Source organism: Scatophagus argus, chromosome 15 (assembly GCF_020382885.2).
Source record: "Scatophagus argus isolate fScaArg1 chromosome 15, fScaArg1.pri, whole genome shotgun sequence".
NCBI classification, from domain to species: Eukaryota; Metazoa; Chordata; class Actinopteri; family Scatophagidae; genus Scatophagus; species Scatophagus argus.
In genome coordinates, this window is record NC_058507.1 from 9,598,216 (window position 1) to 9,621,529 (window position 23,314).

Below are 23,314 nucleotides of genomic sequence, written 5' to 3' on the forward strand. Positions count from 1 at the left end.
GTCTCCCGTCTGTCAGCAAATCTGCAAAAACTGCCAGGTATAGAAGGATAATTCGGAGACACGTTCAGGTAGCATTAGTTGCGTCTAGTGTTATTTTGAGAAAAGCTAAATGTCAAAAGTTTTCGCAGACTGTCAACAGCAGTTTGAGCTACAGTACATGCGGCAGAATTACGGCTCACTCCAAACGCACGCTCACAAACGCAAACTCGTGCATTCATGTGCAAGCATGCCACAAATGCACACACACGCGCTGAGGCAGACGTAGAGTGATTTCTGTAAAATCAAAGAGACATTTTGCAGGGCCTTGCAGGCAGAAAACAGCGGCAGTGTTTTTATAGGAAATATATAGAATCAGACATGGCTGATGTGTGACGAACAGGACATTAGTTTAGATCTATTTACATGAAATGCACAATAACGTTGCAGCAGAGCTTTGGGTGGAACGCTAGAGAGAGCCTGGCCTTGCATTTATGAGGAGCAGAGAGATGGATTTTAAGAGAGGCAGTTTGAATAAAAGCAACAAAAATGAATCTCTTTTTCACTTGAATTGTGGACTACACGTCTGTTACCAAAACTGTTTCCAGTTTGTGTCAAATATTTTCTGATTCTTACAGGCAACTGAAACCTTATAATTTATGGGCATAAATTCTGACCCATAAATTTCACGGGTTCTGTGCTATATGTGTTTATATGTTTTAGGCATGTTTACCCTTGTGCATGTTGGCATGAAGAGAGGGAAGAGATCTGTGACTGCATTTTGATGTCCTGCTACCCCGTTATCCGTTTTAAAGGCTTGTACATGCGAGGACGAGAGCCGGGCGAAACAAGCATGCAACCCTACCAGCAGACAGCCAGGAAGATCACAGAGAGGCAAGCAAAGAATTTTTTATCATACAGAGAAAAAAGGGAAAATACAAGAGCAAGCAGTCATACAAAGAGACAAGCTGTGAGAGACAGACAGGCAGGAAGACAGGAAGACGGGCCGGGACGAATAGACAGTGCTCGTCCCTAGTTTGGTAATCCGATGGAGAGATTAGCAAGCAGGCAGCATTTGGGTCGGATTATCGAGTCATTAGAAAAGACTGGTGCTCCAGAGCCTCTCTCATGTGTTAATGTGGCTTTACAGATCCTCAGAGCAGTCTGCACAGATTGTCTAGATTGTGATGAGAGCATATACAGTAGATCGTCTTTCAGTATGTAAATAGGGCCACACAAACCTGATGCCCCCACCGATTGATTTGTTTTGCATGTATATGTGTATTATTCAGGAGCCGTGTGAAATGATTGCTCCTCTATTTTATTTTAATTATTTTAGTTATTTTAATAATCCCTGCATTAACAGCAAAAGAGAAAAGTCATTGCAGAATTGTGTTTTATTTTATCCTCTTCAGCTGAGGTGGTTCTACTTTGCTGTGCTGCAGAAGTGATGATAGAAATGTGTATGTATGTACGTAAATATGTTTCATTTTTATTTTTTGTGGTTATTCCAGGAAAAGTGCTATTTTTTTTCTTTTAGATTTTTAATCTCAAAATTTGCAACTAACCACCTATAATCAGAATTTATTTTTTTATATAAACACTATTTCATATTTTTATTGAAAACTTTTTTTTCTCACCCCAGTCTTCAGCTCTGACACTGGCCTAGAGGCAGGAGAAGCTGAACACAAACGAAGGAGTCTCTGAGCCAATGCATCAGCGCTGTGTCTAACTGTATAGCTAGATAAGCTGTAGCATTTAGCGCTGTAGGTCAGTGGAGAATACTGAGGGTATATGGCCTTTGTGCACTTGCAAATCATACAGCTGTGATGTTCAGTGATGACGGGATTTAAGCAGGATCAGGAGGAGAGCTTACGAGTGTGTGTGGGTGTCTGTGCAGGGGAATACATGTATTTACAGTACCGTTGTGTGGATTTTGGATATTTACCCTGTAAATATCAGTGGCGATACACACACTCCCATCTGTGTGTGTGTGTGTGTGTGTGTGTGTGTGTGTGTGTGTTTAGTCGTGTCAGGGGTTGGGGGTGGGCAGTTCATTGACAGCTGATCAATGCTGCTGACACACTCTGTGTCAGATGTGCTGATATGGTCCAGTGACCGCAATATCAGTTTCAATTTCTCTTGGAGTGGTCAGTGTGATGAGTGTGTGTGTGTGAGTGTGTTTTGTAATATTTACCAAATACCAAAAAAACCGGAAGGGTACACAATGACGTGTCAGCAACCAGATTCCACACTGACCATGCAGTTCCTGGATGATCCATAAGAGCTTGTAACTTTCTTCCAGGTCGAGCACATACAGTCACTCCCACGCAAACATAAACACACACTATCTGATCTGTGTTCCCAAAAACCTTCCCTTTTGCTGCTGCCTCTGCACACACCATGCCCCAGTTCCCCACCCCCATCCTTTTTTGTCAAATAAATTGCTATGTGACCTACTTCCCATTTTGCACCATTTCTGTCATGTTCAGATATTACTGTTTGAACATGAGTGATTTGCTTTGGGGCATACAGTGTCAAAGAAAACACAGTGTATTTAATATGGGCATACTGTACAGCAAAGTGTATTGAATGAAATGTGTTTTTTTAAAAATATGGACTCTTTTTTTTAATTATGATTTGGCGTTGTTGCAGCGTGGCAGCTTTTTTTCATGTGTGGGCAACGTGGGATTTTTTTTTTTTTTTTCAGGGCTTTTGTTTTAAAAATTGCCCTTGTATGATTTGTAATTAAAAAGCATGGTTCACATATTTTCTGATTAACACATACAATAATACTCATGGCCCTCATAATAACAGGATGTCTTTGTGATGGTCATAGACTGGGGAAATAAGGTAAATCAATTTTGCAGCCTAGTTAAGCAGAAAGCACAGTGGTAATTTTTAATAATAAGCGTGGCTAATTCATTGGACCGCGTTGCATTTATAACCCAGTTAGGTCTGCACAAGTTGGCATCCAGTATTCTGTTTGGACTTGAGGTGCATTTTCAAAAAGCTCCTCGTGATGAAGGGAGGATCTTACGCCACGACGTGCTGGATCCCAAATATCACATGTGGGCAGATTATCAAGCGGCAAGTGATGCGAGTGCTGCAGTGACTTTTATTTTACATTGCTGTTCATTCATTTTCATTTATTTGATGTGTTACACAACTTTTGTGGCCCCACAGATTTCACCTCCCTACTTTTTACTTTTTAATTCATAATTTAGCAGATATATTGCGTTTGTACACAGTTGTGCAAAAAGTTCCATCTGGTATCTGTCAGAAATCGCACAACGATTAGAGCAATTCTTGTAATTTCTTATATTTCTTTCTCAATATTTCATGCTTTATTACATTTGACGTCTGTATATTTATATGTACATCCATGTGTGTCCCTCCTGCCTTTTCTCAGCCATGCAGAGATGGCACCCGAGACCACACTGACCCTGATTTATTGGGATCAGAATCCACATGACAGCAATTAATTTACATCCATTAGCTTACATCGCTCGCGCTCTCCTTCTTGCTCTCTGTGGACATTTTGCACTCGTGCACAATCACTTTGAACATTCTTCGTTTCGCCCCTCACTCTCCCACTTTTGCCTTTCTCAGCATGTTCTGTAGCTCTCTCCCTTTTAATCAGTCACTCTCGGTATACCAGTCACTCCCGCATCTTGCTGCTCGTTTTCGCTCAAGGTGCTGAGATTCCGTGCTCTAATCCTTTTAGGAGACCTTTAGCATCCCGTCCTACCTCTGTGCATTAAGGCCCCCTGCATAGATGATAATGTCATCAGGTTCATGTCCGTGTGTGTGTTTTGTTCGTACTGTGACTGTGTTTCTCTCGGAGGCAAGAGGAACTTCTGGCTGGCTGGGTATCATATGAGCGAACCTTATAAATGATCATTATGTTACGCATACTCTGACTTTTTAATAAGTGAACAGACTATCTGTGTAATCGGAGCAAATTAAACAGTGCTCAACAAACTGTCTGATAATGACTGCACAAGGAGTTTGACATTAACATTAAAAGCTCAGCATCTTGTGATCATTTCAACAGATCCTCCATGCCATTTTCTCATTAAAGCGTCCGACTCGTGGAGGTTCTCATGCTGAAGGGTCTTTCTCTCTGCCCCCTTACGATAAGACACTTTATTGCTGGCCTACATCTCTCGCTGCCTCTCTACCTCTCACTCTCCCTTCTGCCAGTTTCTGTCTGCCAAGTGCTTTTTGCTGGCTTTTCAACTCAAGAAAGGAGACTTTGCTTGAGGGAGAAATTGCCATTTATTTCTGGAGACAAAAAAAAAATAAAAAAACTGAAAAGGGGCTTTAGCACTATGTATCTTTTCCCCCTTTTTGTCTTCATTCTCTACGCATCTTTGTGCTCTGCACCATTGTGGAGTCTCTTCATCCCACTTGGGCCTTCGTGCCTTCAGTGTGTCCTCAGGGTGAGAGGACTGGGAGAGCTCGGCTGGCTATATGCACTGGGGGTTGGGTGATTGGGACAGCAGAGTTGAAGATGAATTCTCTAGACTCTCATTTAAATCCCTTGTTGGTATGAATTGAGCAAGCACTCTCAGTCGTGGACAAAGATCCACACATACGCCAGTACACCATTGCATGCACACCATTACGACAAGTCATCGCACTGTATGCACGCTTGCTAAGTATAGTCTTATATATCACTGCACGCTCATATGCACACATACACGAGCAAGCATTTTATTTTTTGTATGCATGTGCCGGCCTAATTCCAGATCTATTCTAAAGCAAAAGATGCAAAAATCCTTTGCTCGCATCTCTTAACCAACATCGCTTGGGGACAGGTTCTAGCACTATCTGTTTGAGGATTGGCTGAGGATGTGGTGCAGGAGGAAAAGTTGCAGTTGGCAGCGGGCAGAAAGACACTGCAAGGGGAGCGGGGGTTCACAATAAAGGATTTTGAACCAAAGCCTCTTTGGTAAAGAGGAGGGAGGGAGGGAGGGAGGGAGGGATAGAGGAAAGAATGGGTCTGTGGGGGTGGTGGAGAGATACAGGATGACACAACGTCCAGATTAACCCTAATCTCAGGCCTGGTGGTTTAGGTGAGGCTAAGGGACTGGAGGAAGCTATCCCGCGCCAGGTGGTCATGAGGAGGTTAAAACGGAGAGAGGGTGGGGGTCACTGGAATGATGAGGATGGGACCGAGTGTTGCTAGGGAAAGACAGAGCGAGTGAGATTCGAGTGGAATGAATTGTTTCGATACCTCTGCCTTCCAGCGTGCTTCATTCAGATAGAGATAAAACCCGAAAATCCAAAATGACTAACCAAAAAACGAAAACAGCGAAGATGGTAAGGGATCAGGGTGCTGGGCTTGCACAGCCAGCAGAACAGCAAGCATGGTGACGGTGGCTGCAGGGCGATTGGGTGGTTGGTGTATGGTGACAGTGGCACATGCCCTGGTGCATGGGATTAGAGGGACAGTCAGTAATCTGCTGTTTAGGCTGTATGTAGGGCAAGAGTGGCTTAGCCCAGCCACTCTTAGCACGGATGGAGTGCCAGAGCGGGAGGAAGTGGACTGGCGTTACATAGCAGCACTCAGCTCCCTCCAATCACATCCTGTTTCCCCGTTTCTCTGTCCTCTCCCTCGTTTTGTATCTGCATGTAGCATCCTGCGATATCAAAAGTCCTTCCAGCTGTCCTGAGGTGTATAAAAAAAAGCAAAGGAAAAATTATTTGTAGAGAAACATGACAGATATAGGAAACAAATGTCAGAAAGGAGACTGTTGTGTAATTCCCGTTCAGCAAATATGAATACAACCCTTTACTTAAGTATAATTCTGACACACCTTTACTTAATATTTCATCTTATTTTCACTGCATTGCATTCATTTGTCAGGTACATATATACTTACCTTTCAGAATATTTATTTTACAAAAAATAAAATCAGTCAATTATAATAGGTTAAACTACCCAACCGTAGTTGGGCAGCAGTTGAAGTTTGCTCCACCTTGACAGAATTATTACTTACAGACTACTGACAGAGAGAATTCTTCTTCTTTTCTTCCAATACTTCTGTGCTCTGTAGAGTAAAAATTTGAATGTGGGGCTTTGACTACGGTGATGGAGTATTTTCACAGTGTGGCATTAGAACCGAATGCTGACAACGAGTGTGAGGCATTTGACTAACTCGGACAAAATTCGGCTCAAATGGTTTTCTATTTTATTAAAGGGACAAACATTTAGAAGAGCACTGATGCTATCAGAAAGAGCCCCTGACAGTTCATGTAAAGCAGAGCCTCACTTTCCACTCATGATTCACATTGAAAAGGAGCTATTAAACTTGCAGTCCCTCACAATCCCTGCAGTGTTGTACGAAGCCCTTCAGATGCAGGAGCTCTCCAGATTTACACCACAAACATTTTACAATGAACCAAAATCATTGAACAAATTAAGTCTTATTATTTGAACCACTGAAATAACAAATCCAAAACCCACAATAAAATGACATGCTACATGGCTCTAAAAAGAGACCACAAATTGACAGCCTAACTGTTCAGAGGCGGAGGTGCGTCCCAAACAAGTATAAACTCAGTGACCTTCAAATGAGTGGGACACAAAAAGAGATATGGCTGCCTAAACAGGATTACAGTTTATAATCACTGTTGCACAAGAAAACTATACCTCTGACTAGTGGATAATGAAAATTACTTAGTTGTTACCACTGTTATTACGAACACTGGACATATGTGCTTTGATTACTTCATTATTGCTTTATGTTTTGTACTTAATGCCAGTTCGGTTCAGAGAGAGTAAGGAGGAGAGAGGATGTGACATTGCAACATAACCGGGTATAATATGTTATGGCCTAAACAGCATGTGTTACAACGACCATCTTGTAAAGGTACCACCATGCAATCTCCCCTCCACCTTTCATGTCTTCGCTCCCACCGCCATCCAACCCCCTCCACACACACACACATACACACACACACACACACATCTCTTCTGCCCATTTACCAATCAGCCAAGTGATTTATGTCAAGTGAAGTCAAGCTTGGGCCAGCGTATGAATCAAAATTTGTCAAGTTGGCGTTTCCCACTCAGGTCTATGAACTGATATGGCTCGGTTTTGAATATGAATCCCCGGAGAGCGCCACATTGCTTTTAACTGACTGTAGCTTCAGCAGGGCAATCAAAGCCTTTGTTTTTCACACCATCCCACAATCCCACCTGCTTCGGTGAGACGATGGAGGGGCCCTTTGAAAACAACGAGGCGGCATGATTTATTATTCTAATTAGGCAAAGTGAGACTTTAGCAAAGCCACAATTATACTAAATCGGCAAACAGTCTTCTGTTTGGTTGGCTCCTGTTCTGTTCAGATGTTAATCGGAGGTAGCCATAGGTGCAGTCAAGGTGCAAACTGCCTGTGAGTCACACTATTGCTCGGTAATTTCTTCCACAAACAAATGCCAGGGTCCTGTACCGAATTACGAGATAAACATTTTGGCTTATAAAATAAAATTGTAGGTAACTGTCTAAACCAGGGAAGCACACTTTTCCAAGCAGCTCGCAATCAAACAGCGCTTAACATGCCACAATACCCGGTTAAAATCTACTGCAGTGTTTAATTCCAGGTCATTTCATAATCTCTTTGATACTCACTCACATCTGCACATCTCTGCGCTCTCACTCACTGACAATCAAACAGCTGCAAGCTGGCACACTCACTAAATCCTCTGATACAACACACAAACCACACACACAGACACACACTAACATATGCAATCACCCACCACATGCACACACATACACTACATACACAAGTGCCCATTAGAGAGCACGCATACAATGGTGCACCCAGGCGCAAACACTTATGCATGCAAGTGTATACAGACACACACACACATACACACAAATACTCACACACACATACCACATGCTTCTACTCAAACTGTTACTGCACTCATGCAAAAAAACTGGTTTTATTCACCTCAGATATTCTTCTGAATTAAGAGTAGATCCTTCCTCCATGACAGCATGCGGCAGAGTCTCTGGGAAAACACCAAATTTACTGATCATTTGTTAGAGGTATGCACATATACATTCACAGATGCAGACGCACACGCAGGGAGGAAATTAATGCACAGTGTGGGCTTTGTGTGTGTCTGTGTGTGTGTGTGTGTGTGGTTGCCATCCATCCCCGTGCGTCTCATCACCTTTTTGTCCCTTCCTCCCCTCTCCCCCTTTCTTCTTCCTACATCCCCACACAGCCCCAAAACATCCCAATCATCCTGCATCACCAGGCATGTGAACCCAGTGTTTTGTTCATCTCTCTCTCTCTCTCTCTCTCTCTCTCTCTCTGTCTGCCTGCTCTATTTTCATCCTGTGTGCTTCCACTCTCCTAGCTTTCGGGTAATTACCTGGCATTTGCATTGCAAAGTCCCCTGTGCCGCCCTCAGCTCCTCCGCAGGTGATTGAGCTTCATTTCCCCAGCAGATAAGAGAGAGAGAGAAAGAGGAAGAGAGAGAGAGAGAGAGGAAAGGGGGATTGCAGCAGGGTGTGATGTTATTCTGGCGTGCAGGATATATGAACAATGGCCTGGATTCTTTGTTACTGGTAAATTGGCTGGTTCAAAGCATGCAGAAGAATGCTTCAAGTTCTCACACGTAAATAATCATCCTCATTACTATCACATTGCTGGTCTGGTCGCAGTGGAAAGAAAATCACTTCTCAGAATGAGCTGACCAGTGCAGGCCTGTGACTCTTTGTGACTTTTTTTTTTTTTTTTTTTTTAACTGATTACAGGTTTCAGTAGAAAATCAGACAGGAAATGTGAGAGTGAGAGGGATACAGCAAAGGTGCATGTCTTTCCCTCAGTCAAGGATGTTAAAGTTATGTGATGTGCATCTTCAACCAACAGGCCACAGTGACTGGTGACTCTTACATATGGCTGCAACTAATATTTTATTGCACAATGGATTCATTGTTTAAACCACCAGTTTCCCAGAGTCCACAATGACACTAACCTTGTTTTGTCCAACTCACCATCCAGAATCAATAGATGTTCAATGACAGATGACAATAAGCAGCAAATCCTCACATTGGAGAAGATGTTATCCATCTACATCTCATGTATATACTATAGACTCTGTTATTTTTATATACATTATTATATTTTGTGGGGAAATTGCTTTCTACTTTTGTATGCTTCTTTGTATTGTAACTCTGGCACAACACTTTCCTCAATCAATAAAGTTCTTATCTTATCTCGTGAAACCAAAGATTGTTTTTGGAGTTTTGCCTGAAAATGACCAAACTGTTCATTTTCTTTTGATCAACCCTTTCAGCTTGACACTTTCCTTTGTTTTTTCTTTTTTGGTCTTTTTTTGATTTTCCATCCATAACAGAGTGTAAAATGATGTCCAGCTTTCGATGCTTGTGCCACATCCTGGACATTAACATTCAGCGATGATGCACTCTGTCCACATAACTGATATGACTTGCTTGAAGACTTTGGACTGCAATTTACAACTTTCTTCACATCTAAGCTATAACAAAGATGTGGCACGTACTGTCAAGGCGTTTGACCTGTCCTGTTTGTATGCCCTGAAAATACCATCAACTGACTGGGGAAGTTGATGGCGGTTATATAATTTATTAAAGTGATGACGTTTTAATGACTTCGGCATTTGTCATGTAGGCCATAATCACCTGGGATTATGGCCTACATGACAAAGAGCAGGAAAATAAAGAGCGCCTCTAAACCTGATGATAAATGTGCCTTTAATACTTTATCACCATACCCCAACAGCTACATTAAAAAAAATACACTTTTTAGGTTTAAATTACAAAAAACAAAAGATACACACTGAACAAAGAGTAGTGGTGTAGGGTAGTCACCAGAATATTTTGAGCACAAATCACTTACAGAATAGTTAGTTTTAAATCCCTCTTTCTATGAGAGTATAGTGATGCTCTTAAGAAACATCATCTGGCCAGTGTTGAGTGACAGCTCCCACACACACACACACACACACACAAACACGGGCACAGCGCCATGACCACTGCTTTCCTTACAGATGCCGGAGGGGTAGAATTATGCACGCGCGGCTCGAGCCACTTTGGAGGTTATTACCATCGGACCCTTGAAGTTGTAACTCATCGGGATGAACCCCGAACAACACGCATGTTAAAATGAACCCCACAGAACTGCTCATCCATACATCCACGCTCCAACCTCATAGCACCAGAAGCACCTCCCACAGAACGAGGGCTGATAATTGGCGCGAGCTCATTTGCATGCACGACGGCGGAGATATTTATTTAAATTTAATTTCGTTTCCCGCACGCGGTGCACTGTAGGCTTTTGTGCCAAAGTCATATTAACCCCTTGATTAGTTAATATGCAGTGCACGACGTTGCCCACGCACGATGAATATTCATACTGATGGCGTTTTTCGCCGCCGTCTCTCCACCCCTCCCTCGCCTTGCCGTACGGGTAGTATGGAGGCATCCCGGAAGACTCTGCCATATTCACAGTCGTTCTCCCAAATACAAGCCGCTTGTCTCCTTTTACTCTCTGTGTCGCTCGTTGCCGCTGACTCAATGGCAGATAAGACTCAGCTGCCAAGCAGAAACCGCGCTCTGAATGGAAGAGAGGAGAAAATGATCGTGGCAGGTAAATAAAACAAAAGTGACAAGTTGTGTCCACAATGATGTGGACGGTTGTCAAACTGCGCACGTGCACGTAAAAGAATACGTGTGGAAAATGGTCTCGTGCTGTTTTATTCATGGCTTTAACAGTAGCAGTTAACCACGTACCTCAACATTGTCCAACTTTAAAATTCTTTTAGAGAGATGTTTGAATGAAGGTAAGCTGATCGACAGCTGCTCACACGACAGGAAGAGAGAAGAGTTGCAGCTAATGGACGTGTAGCACTTTCTTTCAGATGTTTCCTGTTAGGCCTGTTGTTCCAGATTCAGTGAGGTGTCATTGGCCCATTTCACAGGAAAGAGTCTGTTAGTGAAATTAGAGTTTCAGCAGGATATAGCTCATTTTACCACAGCTTATTAACTTTTTTTTTTTTTTTGCGTTTTTCTTCAGAAAACACAGTCCATAAAAGGGGCAAAACTTAATCTTTAAGAACTTAAAGGACTCAGACTAAAGTGTGCGTCTGTATTTCATAACGTGTCTTCAGTAAGGAGTCCTTGGCCACAACTCTGTCAGATGAAGGTCCAGAGATCAGTCCAGACATGTAGCTTCCCCGACTGGTGGAAATGTCAAGGGCTGAGAGATAAAACAACAGATGATGATTTCATTTTGGAAATGAAAATCCCAAGATGTGTCACATTATGCTTCTGTTATTACAGGTTACTATACAAAATTCAAATTATGTGCAGTGCAGCGTGTTCTACAGTTTGTTAGGTCTTATCACGCTATGTAGGAAAGTCTGTCTAAGCAACACATGGTGGATGACGTTCACTTACTCTTGAGGGGCAGTTATTTGGGTTTGCAGTTAATATAGTTTTTGTGCTACCACTTAAATATGAACAAGCTCAATAGTATTGCCAGACTTTGGATAAATTGATTCTCGGCATAATGTTTTCACGCAATTTACCCCTATCAACACCGATTTCTCCCTTTGAGTAATAGTCGTGGGAACCTAATTGAGCATACTTAACCTTTTTAAACCGAGTATGCCCAAGGTACATTTGCTGTAATGCTTTTTAGCCCATTTGGTGCTTTGTGATTTAGCTTTTGAGGTAGTAATGCAATCTTTGAGACAAACCACAAAATCTGAAGTGGCAGCAAAAGCCTGCTTGGATGTTTGATGGGATTGTGATACAAACAGTTGATGATGAAATCAGGATAAAACAATTCCATAAATCGAGTGATCAACACTAATAGATAAGTTGTGACTGTTTGTCTGTAGTGAAATTTTTAAGCCATTTTCTCAGTTTCAGTGCATGCCAATATGTGTACACCTTCTTTGGCTTTCTGTTTATAATTTCAGCCATTCTTGCTATGTAGTGATGGAGTGACTCTCCGTCTCATTTCATCACAGTCCATATTAGCCTTTCATTCAGCTTTTCACCGCACTATTTTGGGACGGGATGGCTCATTGGGACATGGTGCGATTTGAACCTGGTTCCTGTCTTCACCTACTCAGACGAAGGCGTCCACAAAGTGCATTGTGGGAGATTGGAGTGAGTGCATAGGAGGAAGTGGTGCCGCAGCGTCCAGGGGCCCATCTGGGCATTATGCGCATGAAGGCTCCGCCCCGCCGTAAGTTCCTGCTCCGTCTGTCGAAGCAGCTCGGAGACACCGCATGGCAGAAATCTGTTTCTCCCCTTTCACCGTGGGGGGCAGCTTAGGTGGAGATGGGGTTGTTCAAGTGTGCCTATGTGTGTGTGTGTTGTAATAGCATGGATCTGTGTTTTTGTCAGTGTGGGCCAATAAGCATGAGTGTCTTTGGGATCGCAAGCACTGTCTCCACATATGCCTTGTGTAGTCCCAGCCTTGCATGTGTGTGTGTACACATTTGTCCCCTCACTACAATGAAGATCACTAATTCTGAATGTTGCTTCTACCCCTCCAGTATCTTTAAAGAAGCTCCCTGTTCCTTGTTCAGACGTCCCGCGTTTCCCCCCCTCGCTCCATTCTGTATAATGTACTCTGTGACCTTGGCGAGAATGATCCAGTGGCAGATTGCTACATGGTAGGGGCACAGTGGCTATTATTTTGAGTCAGTGCAGGATAGACTGCCAATATTTCTTCCAAACAGGGTGGGGGAGGTCAGCTGACCAAAATCAATCTCTGTTACATGCTTCACTATAATTCTTTAAAGCTGGTTCATGGAGAAGATATATTTCTGGCATCATTTCTCTCTTGTTTTCCCACCTCTGCTTTCTCCAGATGCCCTTGCCTTTTTGGCGCTTGCAATAAGCTCAGGAGGGAACAAAAAAAATATGAGAATATGAGAATAGGATTTTGGCAGCAGTGTAGTTCACTGATTAGGACTGTTGCCTCAGTGCAAGAGCTTCCTGTGATGTGACCCCAACCTGAAATGTGAAGTTTGTATGTCGTCGGCCCCCCCCCCCCCCCCCCAATTGCTGTGGTGTATCTGCAGCAGGAGACTGTAGAGGTACATTTTACTGTTTAGCCAAAAACAACTTGTGTTTATTCCTTTGTGTGGACCATATTGTTGTCGTCACACTGTTGAGGAAAGATTTTTGAGAACCCACTAACCTGGAAGGAGATTTTGAAGCCCATGCTATTGTAGATAGCCTTCTCCATAGCTTCTGTTTCCATTGCTAGGATACAGTTTGTATGGCTGGATTCAGAGTTGTACACCTCAGAGTCTAGAAGGCTCCCCCACCCTGAACAGAGGCAGCTTTAAATGCATTCGAATGACACAGTACCCAAGTTGGTTTGATTGTGTTAAGCAACATTTCTTTTTCTTCCCTCTTAGTGTTTAATAATTCCCTTCATTTAAATGGGGACCACACAGAGATCCTTCTTTGGCCCCTCCACATCATACCTCTGTTACTGCCGGTAATCTTAGTGACCTTTCTGCTTATATTAGACCGCATGCTGAGAACCTGGTGTTCTTCCAACTCAGAACCGTCTTCAGAATTAGACATTTCTTATCACCCTCTGATGTAGAAAAAAAAATGTATGTGCCGACGTCATCCAAACCGGACTGTTGTTACTCCCTCTACCTGGACATCACTCCTGTTCTTGCAGCCATACGCTGGCTCCCCATTTCAGGTTAACTTCAAAATCCTTCTGATTGTTTTCAAATCTCTTCATCGTCTCACCCACAGATATATCACTTGACTCCCCTCTCCATGGTGTTTTGGCTGTGCCCCATCTATGGGGGAGATACAGGCCTGAGACTGGACTTTTTGTTTAGTGGCTCCTCAGCTCTCAAATAGCCTGCTGGAGGCCATCAGAGTCTGTTGATGCTTTCAAGATCCACGTCTTTCATGGGATTCCTTTTGTTTGAAATTGTGTTTAAACTTGTTTTAGTCTCTCTTCATTTCCACAACTGTCACCCACATGTATGTCACTGTGTATACGTTGTGTCCGTACGTCTGTCTTTGTGGAGCACCTTTTAAAGTGCTATAAATGAAGTTAAAACTGGAAACTGTTCCTAAAATTTGACCACCTCCACCAGCCTTGTCTCTTTCCTTCCCTCCCCTCCTTTGCCCCACTCTTCCTCGCCCCTACCCATCCTCCCATACAGCACAGGGTCGTTGGCACCAGTATAAAGCATCACCCTCCTCCAACGACTCGTGTCTGACTCTCTGCCAACCTGTGTGAAGCTAGAAAGAGGAATAGCAAGAGGGAGGGAAGAGGAAGTGAGAGAGAGAGAGAGGGAAGGAGAGAGAGAGAGAATGGATTTTTGGAAGGAAATAAACAGAGCAGCCTGGAAATCGACCTTCCGTTACCAGTTCTGGCATCCAGGGATAGTACCTCTCCCGTCTGTCTGCATGAGGGGGCAGCAGCGCTTGGACTCCAGTGTAACGGGTGAGAAATACGGGACCACGGGTAGAATCGAAGGGTAACAAAGACTAAATACCCGCTGAAACAAGTCAAACTGGACGATATTATCCGTTAAGCAACAGACAGATTGTTGTGCCCTTGACTGATAGTAACCAAGCAGAGTGGCAGGGCGCTGGGTCCGATGTTTTGGTTCTGGTCCAGCCGCCTACAGCCGCCATGCTAAAAGCAACAAAAGGTGACCAAAGTATTCCGCTTCAATCCTGCTGTACTGTATAGCCTGCACTGTGCCTTTCAGATATCCTCGAAAACAGAGGCGCACAAAAGAAATTACGCCCATATCTCATCCAAGTTGGAAAAAAAAGATCCTTTTCATGAATCCTTCCCCCATACTCAGCCTGTTTTTCTTCTTTTGTAAGCTCAGTCAGTCACCCTCCCTGCTTGTTTCTTGTCGTCCTCTGTTCTTTCTTTTGCTGGTGTGAGTGAGGCAGCGTAGTGAGGGTATTCAGCCAGTTCTTTCTCTGTGCCTGTGTGTGTTAGGTGGGGTAATTCTGGCAGAATGGGGTGTGGGCGCTGGGGCTGGCAGGGGGGAATGCTGGTCTAGGCACAGTGAAAGAAGCCAGCCTGGCACCACCTGGAACTGTGCCAGCTGCTGCATGGTAGAAATACCCACAGCAGAGGTTGGTGCACGTGTGACTGTGTGGCTGATTGCGTGCAGGCGGGCGTGTGTGTGTTTGTTAGGGGAGAGTGAGGGATGGTGGGAAGGTGGTGTGAGGAAGAGAGTGTGAAGTGAAGATGGAGAGCAGCGGAGAGAGTCGAGAGGGCGGGGAGGTTTGGCTCAGAGTTGGCTTCTCTGGACAGTCCTGTGTCGGCGTGTTCTTGGCTGTCTTTATTTTTACCGCTTTTTTTGTTTGTTTATTTGTTTGCTTGTTTGTTTTCCCTGTTTTCTCTCTTGGATGAAGTGCTTGGTCTTTTTATACAGCACCCAAAGGCATGGTGGTCTGAAAGCCAAAAGAATCCTTCACTGCCTTTCTGCTACCCTCATCTGTTGCTTCTCACTGGCTATTTACTCCTTTTATTATTTTGGCAGGCTGAACACTCCTCCTCCCACTCCTCCTCCTCTATCGCACACTTGTCTCTCTCTCACTTTCTTATTTTCTCTCTCTCTGTCATTTGGCAACTTCAGTTCTTTTTATCTCTGTGGCCAGAAAAGCAGGACAAGAGGGTGAGAGTGAACGGAGGATACAGAGACGGAAAAAAATTGATGGAAGGAGGATAAAGATTTTTCCTATCCTCACAGCATCTTAAGTTACCCCCCTGTGCTCTGAGAATATTTAGACAGTGCAGTCACTGACACAGATCTGCTTAGACTGAACATGACCTCCCAGTGCCAAACAACCTGCTGCTAAAAGACAGAACTGTCGCACAACAGGATGGCAGAAAGGGACTGCCTGAAGGCAGCCAGGCCTCCGTGACATTTTAGGGGTCCTTCATGCTTCCTCTGCAATCTGTTACTGTACAGAGAAACCAAATAAGTTTGTCTAATATCAAAAAGTGCCCTTAAGGTTGCACACCAAGACAGGTGGTATCAGCTCAAGAGCTGTGTCACTTCTTTTCCCTCCTGTATTCTTCAAAGTACTTGTTAATCTTTTGGAACCAGGCATGGCATCGTTTCTTTTCCACGTTTCAGGCTTAACAGTAATCTCTCGGTCTGAAATAAACTGCAGGTAACTGGTCTTTGGCCTGTGGTTGCATTAAGAGCTCATCCTGGGTCTATCTAGGAAATGAACTATTATGTCTCTGTCAGATTAGAGATTGTTTGTATTCAGGTCAGTGTCACATCCCAGAGGGGCTAAAGACCAATCACACATTGAACTTGGCGCAAGCATCCATTATTGGTATGTGTCTAAGCTCTTAGTGTACCCTGTGGCCTGTTTATCTGGAGACTAATATTAGTGGTTGCAGTACAAACCAGCCTTGCTTAGTGGAGATTTGCACGCTAAGTCACCTCAGTCTTCTTAAACCCTAATCCCCCTCACACATCTGTGGGCTACACATACACACACACACACACACACTTCCTTTTTAGCACTCTAATTCCACGCAACACAGTTGGCAGTAGAGTGCCACCCCCCTGCCACCTCTCAGCACTCCAGTTTGTTTTACTTATAAGGTATTTTTAACATAGCGCAGATTAGGACGACATCGGCTCTGCTTGTGAGGCCCATCCTTTGCGCATGAGGTTATACAAGTGCATGTCCAGAGAGTTCAGGCTTTGGTTCACTTTGCGGAAACACAATGGGGCCAAGCCTAGCACATGATACGTTCCCAGTCAAAGACAGTGGAGCAAGAGAAAGATAAAGAAATGACTGCATGATTGTGTTTAATTGTGGGTGTTGAGGAGAGCACAGTCGGGATAGAATGGCGGTCAAAGCCATATAATCTCTTAAATGTCTTCCAGCACAGAAGCCTCTGATCCGTTGGCCTGTGTCAGCCTGTAACCAAGTGCAGACCTATGACGCTTAGTTGGGGCTGCTAATAGGCCTCTTTACTCGCATACTGTAATTTGTACTGTTGAAATGTAGTGTTATTATCAGATTTCACATTTGCACTCTGTTTCCCATTACAGACAAGCATGCAGCCAATGGGAATCCTACTGTGGAGCCTTTTCCAGAAGGCATGGAGACCATCATGTTTGGTGAGACTGCGCAATCACACATTTCTGTAAACAGAATGAACTCGATATGGAATCCTCTTGTGGATGGCATGGTAGCACAGAAGCACTAATCCTGTGTTTGTGCTGTCTTTATGTTCAGGTATGGGATGTTTCTGGGGAGCTGAGAGACTTTTCTGGCGGCTTCCGGGGGTCTTTTCCACACAGGTGGGCTACGCCGGCGGACTCACACCAAACCCCACTTATCACGAGGTCTGCACAGGTAATACCCTCTGCACCTTGTGTTTGTATTTGCACATTTTTACACATGTATACCTTCTTTGCTTTGATATATTTTAACTGATCGTGCGCCCTCCCTGTGAGGAGGAGGTGGAGTGGGTTGCCAGGACATTTTTCCATGAGATCAGTCAAGGTTCAAGAGTCCAAAAAATGCAAAAGAAGAAGAAGGAGATGCAGAGCTGGAAAGCCGGTGTTTTAAGTGCAGCGCTCTCATCCTCTCGCCGCCTTGCCTTCATCTGCAGTCAACTACTCAGAATGCACTGCTCCAGATGGGCTGTACCCCCCGTCCCCACCCCCACATGACCTACTTGTAAGGATTCGGCTCTGTACTGCGCTGTACTGCGGCGTTTTTGCCGTACTGTGTATGAAGCGCCATAGATGGGCTTCTTTCGCTGAGACTATGATTTGGCTAACATGTTGCTCGAGAAACAAGATAACATTCGGTATTTGCTGTCAAAGGCCTTAAAAATGTTTGGGTGCCCGTCTGTGTCGGAATTTGTTTCTTTCTGTTTTCTTCAATGTGAGATTTTTGAATAGGTTTAAGTAGGACTCCGATATATGATTAAGTTAAAGATGTTTAGCTCTGTCTTATACTGTGCGTCTGTCTTCTGGAGTCGTGAGCTGTTAGTTTGGGCGTTTACAAGGGCACATCATTACAGGCAGGCATGGAGTCTATGTGCAGGCGCAGCATGGGGGACATGAAGAGGAGAGGAAAGACACTTTGGGCTTGGCTGGCAGACTTTCTGAGCAGAGCCCTTCAAGGGATTGTATGTTTCATATCTGTCTGCCTCTCCCAGTCTCTCTTTCTGTCAGCTTCCCAGCAACAAGATGGTCAGCTGTGACGGGGGATGGAAATGGAGACAGATGACAGAAAAAGAGAGACTGGGAGCTGTGGAAAGTGAGGGAACGGGTAAAATAAACTTTTGAGAGGAGAGGAAAAAAAGTGTGAGAAAGAATGGTTGCCTGTCCATCGGCTGAGAGAGTGCAGGCATCGCTCCAGTGGCCATGACGGAGCAGAACACTGCGACTGCATGAGACCGAGGAGCTGTCAACATGGCCAGGGCAGGACAGACAGCCGGACAGACGGACAAAAAGAAGGGGATGATGGAACTGTCAGCAGAGCCAGGGAAGGATGGAAGGACAGGCGGATAGGTGGATGGTCTGACAGACAGCAATAGGAGAGGTTGAAGTGCAGTCAAATTGGTCTTGGGAAGACAGATGGCACAGACAGCTCAGACATGGATAGAAGGAGATGTTACTACCAATTAGCATATTGTATCTCAGTTATATCACAGCATAGTCCATTTTGCAGTATATTTGAAGAGTTGATTCTGTAACCTTTTGTGTCTTGGCTCTAAAGTGTTTAATGGGTTTAATTCTAAGTCCTAACTGAATAATAGGTTGCTGAGGTTGTCGGTGTTTTCCAAAATGGCCTATAGGATCATTCTAAAAAAGGACTCAAGGTTTTCTGATCTGCCAAAATTTAGGGAACTAAAACTACTGGTTAAGGTTAGGAAGGGACTGCAGTCATGGTTAAAAGACACCAATGTTGACTGCTGGAAGGGGACTATTCATTAATTATGGCCTCCTTTTTTGTTGACACAACATTCCACTGTGACCGCCTCTCTGAGACATTTAAGGGAGGGGTGTCACAATTTGTTATGTAAACCAAAAATCTAAATGAGCTTTTAATTTCAATCATCGAAATCCACCACTATCGGTGATTTTCCCGGTATTTGTTTTCCTCTCCTCCCCCACCTACCTGTGCGCATCCGGCACACATCAACACTTCAAGGACGACACAGCATAGCTTACCGGCTGCCAACACATAAACAGAAGCCTCGTCTCTGGAGTCTGTGTCAGGAGAGTTGTGTATTACCCAGTCGCACTTTCAGGAGTTGCCGCTCTTAGTGGAGGTATTTTGTGCAGGCCGACAGTAAAACATGGACGGGATTTTTGATCTGTATTTATTTTGTGGTCGTGAACTGGATTGAACTGAATTGTTTTGGAGCTGTGGTTGGGGAAAAGTACAGACTTTTTACAGAGTGGACTGAACTCACACTCACGCTCTAAGTGAAGCACTTACTGAACACTGAATTGAGTCGCGATCTGTTTTTGCGAAGCTGGCTTTTGGTGATTTTGCAAATCGAATTGTGATCTTTTAAAAGGTCAAATGAATGAATCGTGAGTTTGGAAAATTGTGACACCCTCTGGTTTTAAGACAGATCTCAACACCACACTAATTCTGTATTTCCTACTTGGAAAAGATGGTGTTTCTCAAAACCCCAAGGGGAGACTTGTTAGGAAAACATAAACATACGTAAATTTAAATGGTCTTTTCGCGAAGCCAGGCTTTGCTGCAGCAGAGCGGCAGAGAACAATTAAACAAAAAGGACAACAGGATGGCATGGTGATTTGGGAGGTGATTTTGTTCACCCTGCTCAAGTGTCCTTCAGCAGAACATTAAATCTCTAGCAGCTCTAGTGGTGCTGCTGTGCATCACTTTTCAGCCTTTCACCCCCTTCAGATGGGACAAGCGTGGAAAATCATGCTGCTAATTCACCTTTTTTATTTTTTTCAGCAGGTCTCAACAACTGGTTTTTGCTGCATTTTCTTTTTATCCAGCTTTCTGCCATTACCCTGTTGACTTTCCTGCACCATATGTGCTAGCCTGCTGTGCTAGCCTGCTAATAACTCAGTGCTGGTTATGACCACCGCAGATTGTATGGATGTGGTGAGAGTTTCCAGTGTCCAGGAGGCTGTCCTCGCCAGCCTCAGTGGAGGGTCATCAGTTGATAAAGTTCACCAGCATCTTCTGTTCTGCAGCAATGTCCACCTCATGGTCTCCTCTTCGTTTTGTTGCTCTTTGCAACACCTCCACAGCACACATAAATCCCTGCACTGCTTTAAATATAACTTTCACATGCTCGCCCTTCTTGTCACGTTCTTTGGGTCAGCTTGTGGTAGTATTTACATAACAAACAGAGGTTACAGACATACTCTAATGAAATATACAATGTCCTTTTTTACCATTTTATTTATTTTTTTATATTTAACAAAGAAAGAGTGAATGGATCCAGTAGACACTGCCTATTTGTCAGATACTCATGACATATTTAGGGAACAACTGTTTAGACAGGTGAAGTCTTCAATGTTCATTTGGCATGAGTTGATCCTTTGGGGATGCCAAGTGTCATTTAGAGACAGAACGTGAGTCTCAGACCAGATGCATGGACTTGGCAGACCTTCTCCCATTGTCTGCAAAGCACGTCATGATCTGTATGGACTTGTGTGTGAGTGAGTGTGTCTTTATATACAGGCCTCACTCACAGACAGATGTCACGCTTGGCATTGTGGACACTAGTGCAGAGTTGTGCGGCAATATGGAAGGGCACGACTGAGAGACGATAATCGTTTGGTCGGTAAACTCCACCTGGACAGTTTCAGGCTCTCTGCTTGAGAGAAACAGCTTTTCCAGAGGGGCTTTCTCCTTCTGCAACAAGTTTGCTGTATTTCTCCTCCCCTGCTCGTGCAGTCTCCTGGCAGCACGATGTTGTTTGAGGCACCAAGCAGCATAATAGAAACTCAGAGCAAGTTGTAAACAGCTTGAATAATAATGCCGTTGACCAGCTGCTCTGATCACCAGGTTATATAATTGGTCACCTTAGCATCATGTCAGGTTGTGTTTCTCTAAAAGTAGAGTCTCTGCCGTTTAGGTTTTTTTTTTTGTCGTTTATTTATTCTTTGTGAGCTCCTGTGGCTTGCATCGCTGCAACCTAAGCACACTACCCACACTCAGAATGAATGGGAAGACTGGTGCATGATTTGGTCTGAATGAGACCTTAGACCTTAAGTATCGCCCCAGTTTGAGAATGGCTGCGAGCAGCTTGTTGAAGCTCTGGGGTCCTGGCAGCTGTAGACAGGAGAGAGTGTGTCTGTGTGATTTTGGCAACTTTCAACATAAGCCCAACCTTTACGCTCAATCTCTCTGCCTCTCTCTCTCTCTCTCTCTCTCTCTCTCTCTCTCTCTCTGTGGCTTGATGTGCTGTCACTCTCTCTTTCTCTCCCATTGTGCCATAAGCAATAACATAGCTCACAGTGGATGTGGATTTAACCTCAATGTCTTCTGCATGTGGCACATGCACTCAATGAAACATACAAGGAGGCTATTCATTATCTCTCCTTTGCTATTTTGAACGGGCATTTTAATTACATGCAGCCATCATGACTTTGGTTCTAGTCAATTGTTGTGTCCAGTAGTTTGCAACATTTAGGGGGAAGAGTAGAATGAGGAGGAGGGATTTGGATTAACACAACTTTGTAATTCTCCTTTAGGTCTGACGGGTCACACTGAGGTGGTGAGGGTGGTCTTCTCCCCTAAAGACATCAGCCTGAAGGAGCTGCTCAAACACTTCTGGGAGAACCACGATCCTACACAAGGTACCAACATGCACATACACACCAAAACCCAAAAGTTGCCCTCAAATAACACCCATCCCAAGGGGCACGGGGTGTATTAGAGCAGAAGGATGATGCCCAGACGTGTGCCTGCGTGTGTGTGTTGTGGTGGGGGGAGGTCTCATGGGTGCAAGTCAACGCCAGACAGTGTTAATGTGTCTGAAATCCAGCCATCCATGGAGAGACACACCAGTGTGGTGCGTGTTCAAGCCCTAACTGCAAAAAAAAAACCCTCTCTGTCTCTAAGAGCATGTGCATGACGTTTACTTCAACCGGTGTAATCCAGCCGTTTGGCATTCACTTTACATATGGGCTTCTCATTAATGCAATAATGTTATATAATAAATTTAGAGCTTCAATGTCTTTTGTTTTCATTATGCAAAGTGTGTCTCCTAGGTGGCTTTAATCCTCAAGCAGCAGTTGAATTGAAGTTGCTCATTGTGGGAAAAGGGTAAAACTTGGTTGTGACCGTGTTACAATAACTCTGGCCTTTAATCCATACTCCTATACTACATACTCAGCATGCTGCATATGTTTAACTTCATAGAATTTGAGTCCTGGTCTCCTCACCGCCGCTCTATAATGACACACGTCTCTTCCCCACCCGTGTCTCACCCTCCCCAGCCCCCAGCAGCGACAGGAACCCCATCCCCCAAAACCCATCTCTCCATCTCTTCAAGTCTCTTGCTCTCTTGTTTTCTCTGCTCACTGGAGGAGGTGATGTAAGAACATTAATGCACAAGGAGGGTCTGTGTGTGTGTGTGTGTATGTGTGTGTGCGTGTGTGTGCATGAGTGCGCTTGTGTGAGTGAGTGTGTAAGAGAGAGAAAGAAAGAGGACAGGCAAAGTGGTACTCTGCTCCCTCATATTGAATGTTGGGAGGGGCATGACAAGGTGGGGAGAGATGGATCAAAGATTCATAGGCCCAACCTTCGGCCTCAAAACAGGTTTGCATACACACACACACACACACACGCTCTGACATTGCCCACGTCAGATCTGCCATCTCTTTTGCATCTGTCATGCTTGTTTTCTCATACACTGTGTGACCTAAATACACTAAAATGTCAGCCATGTTTGTCCAGCTGAATACATTCGAGTCGACTCATCAGCTGTGTGTTTTCGTGTGTTCTTCACATTCCACTTCACCTGCTCAACTAGATGTGAGTTGACCAAAAAAAAAAAAGAGGCAGAGGGAGGGAACTTTTATATTGAGGTTAATCCGGGAACGGCATCATCCCAATCCGATGAGATTCTTCTTCTGTTCACCGCAGCCAATGGCAGAGACACGTCTTACCACGGGCAAAGGCACAAGCAGAGTCGAGCCGACGTGCCACGGGGCAAAGGCAGTTTGGCCAAAAGAGTAGTCATGCATTTCCCCTGACTCAGTGCCTTGTCTCATCTCATGTTTTATTAATAACATGCGTATTGACTATGCACG

General features: G+C 44.2%; 1 protein-coding gene and 1 long non-coding RNA gene across 5 annotated transcripts in view; one reads left to right on the plus strand and one right to left on the minus strand.

Annotated features, from left to right (window-relative positions):
- Nucleotides 1-3,988: 3,988 nt before the first annotated feature.
- LOC124071909 lies at nt 3,989-11,023 on the minus strand. 2 transcript variants are annotated; one of them, XR_006845416.1, is made up of 5 exons: nt 10,779-11,023; nt 8,378-10,601; nt 7,948-8,008; nt 5,985-6,035; nt 3,989-5,653 (listed from the first exon to the last, which is right to left on the minus strand). It is a non-coding gene; the product is annotated as an uncharacterized LOC124071909 (long non-coding RNA). The 2 variants fall into 2 exon arrangements; XR_006845417.1 differs by lacking the exon at nt 5,985-6,035.
- si:ch1073-358c10.1 (peptide methionine sulfoxide reductase MsrA 1) overlaps nt 10,389-23,314 on the plus strand; it is a 31,770-nt gene continuing 18,844 nt past the window's right edge. The window contains exons 1-5 of one of the 3 annotated variants that reach the window (XM_046412960.1): nt 10,504-10,635; nt 12,128-12,243; nt 17,093-17,161; nt 17,280-17,399; nt 21,752-21,856. In XM_046412960.1, the coding sequence (XP_046268916.1) occupies nt 12,219-12,243; nt 17,093-17,161; nt 17,280-17,399; nt 21,752-21,856 (319 nt within the window). In that variant the 5' untranslated portion in view covers nt 10,504-10,635; nt 12,128-12,218. Of the gene's footprint in view, nt 10,636-12,127; nt 12,244-13,996; nt 14,491-17,092; nt 17,162-17,279; nt 17,400-21,751; nt 21,857-23,314 lie in introns of those variants that run through there. The other 2 variants (XM_046412958.1, XM_046412959.1) reach the window with 2 other exon arrangements.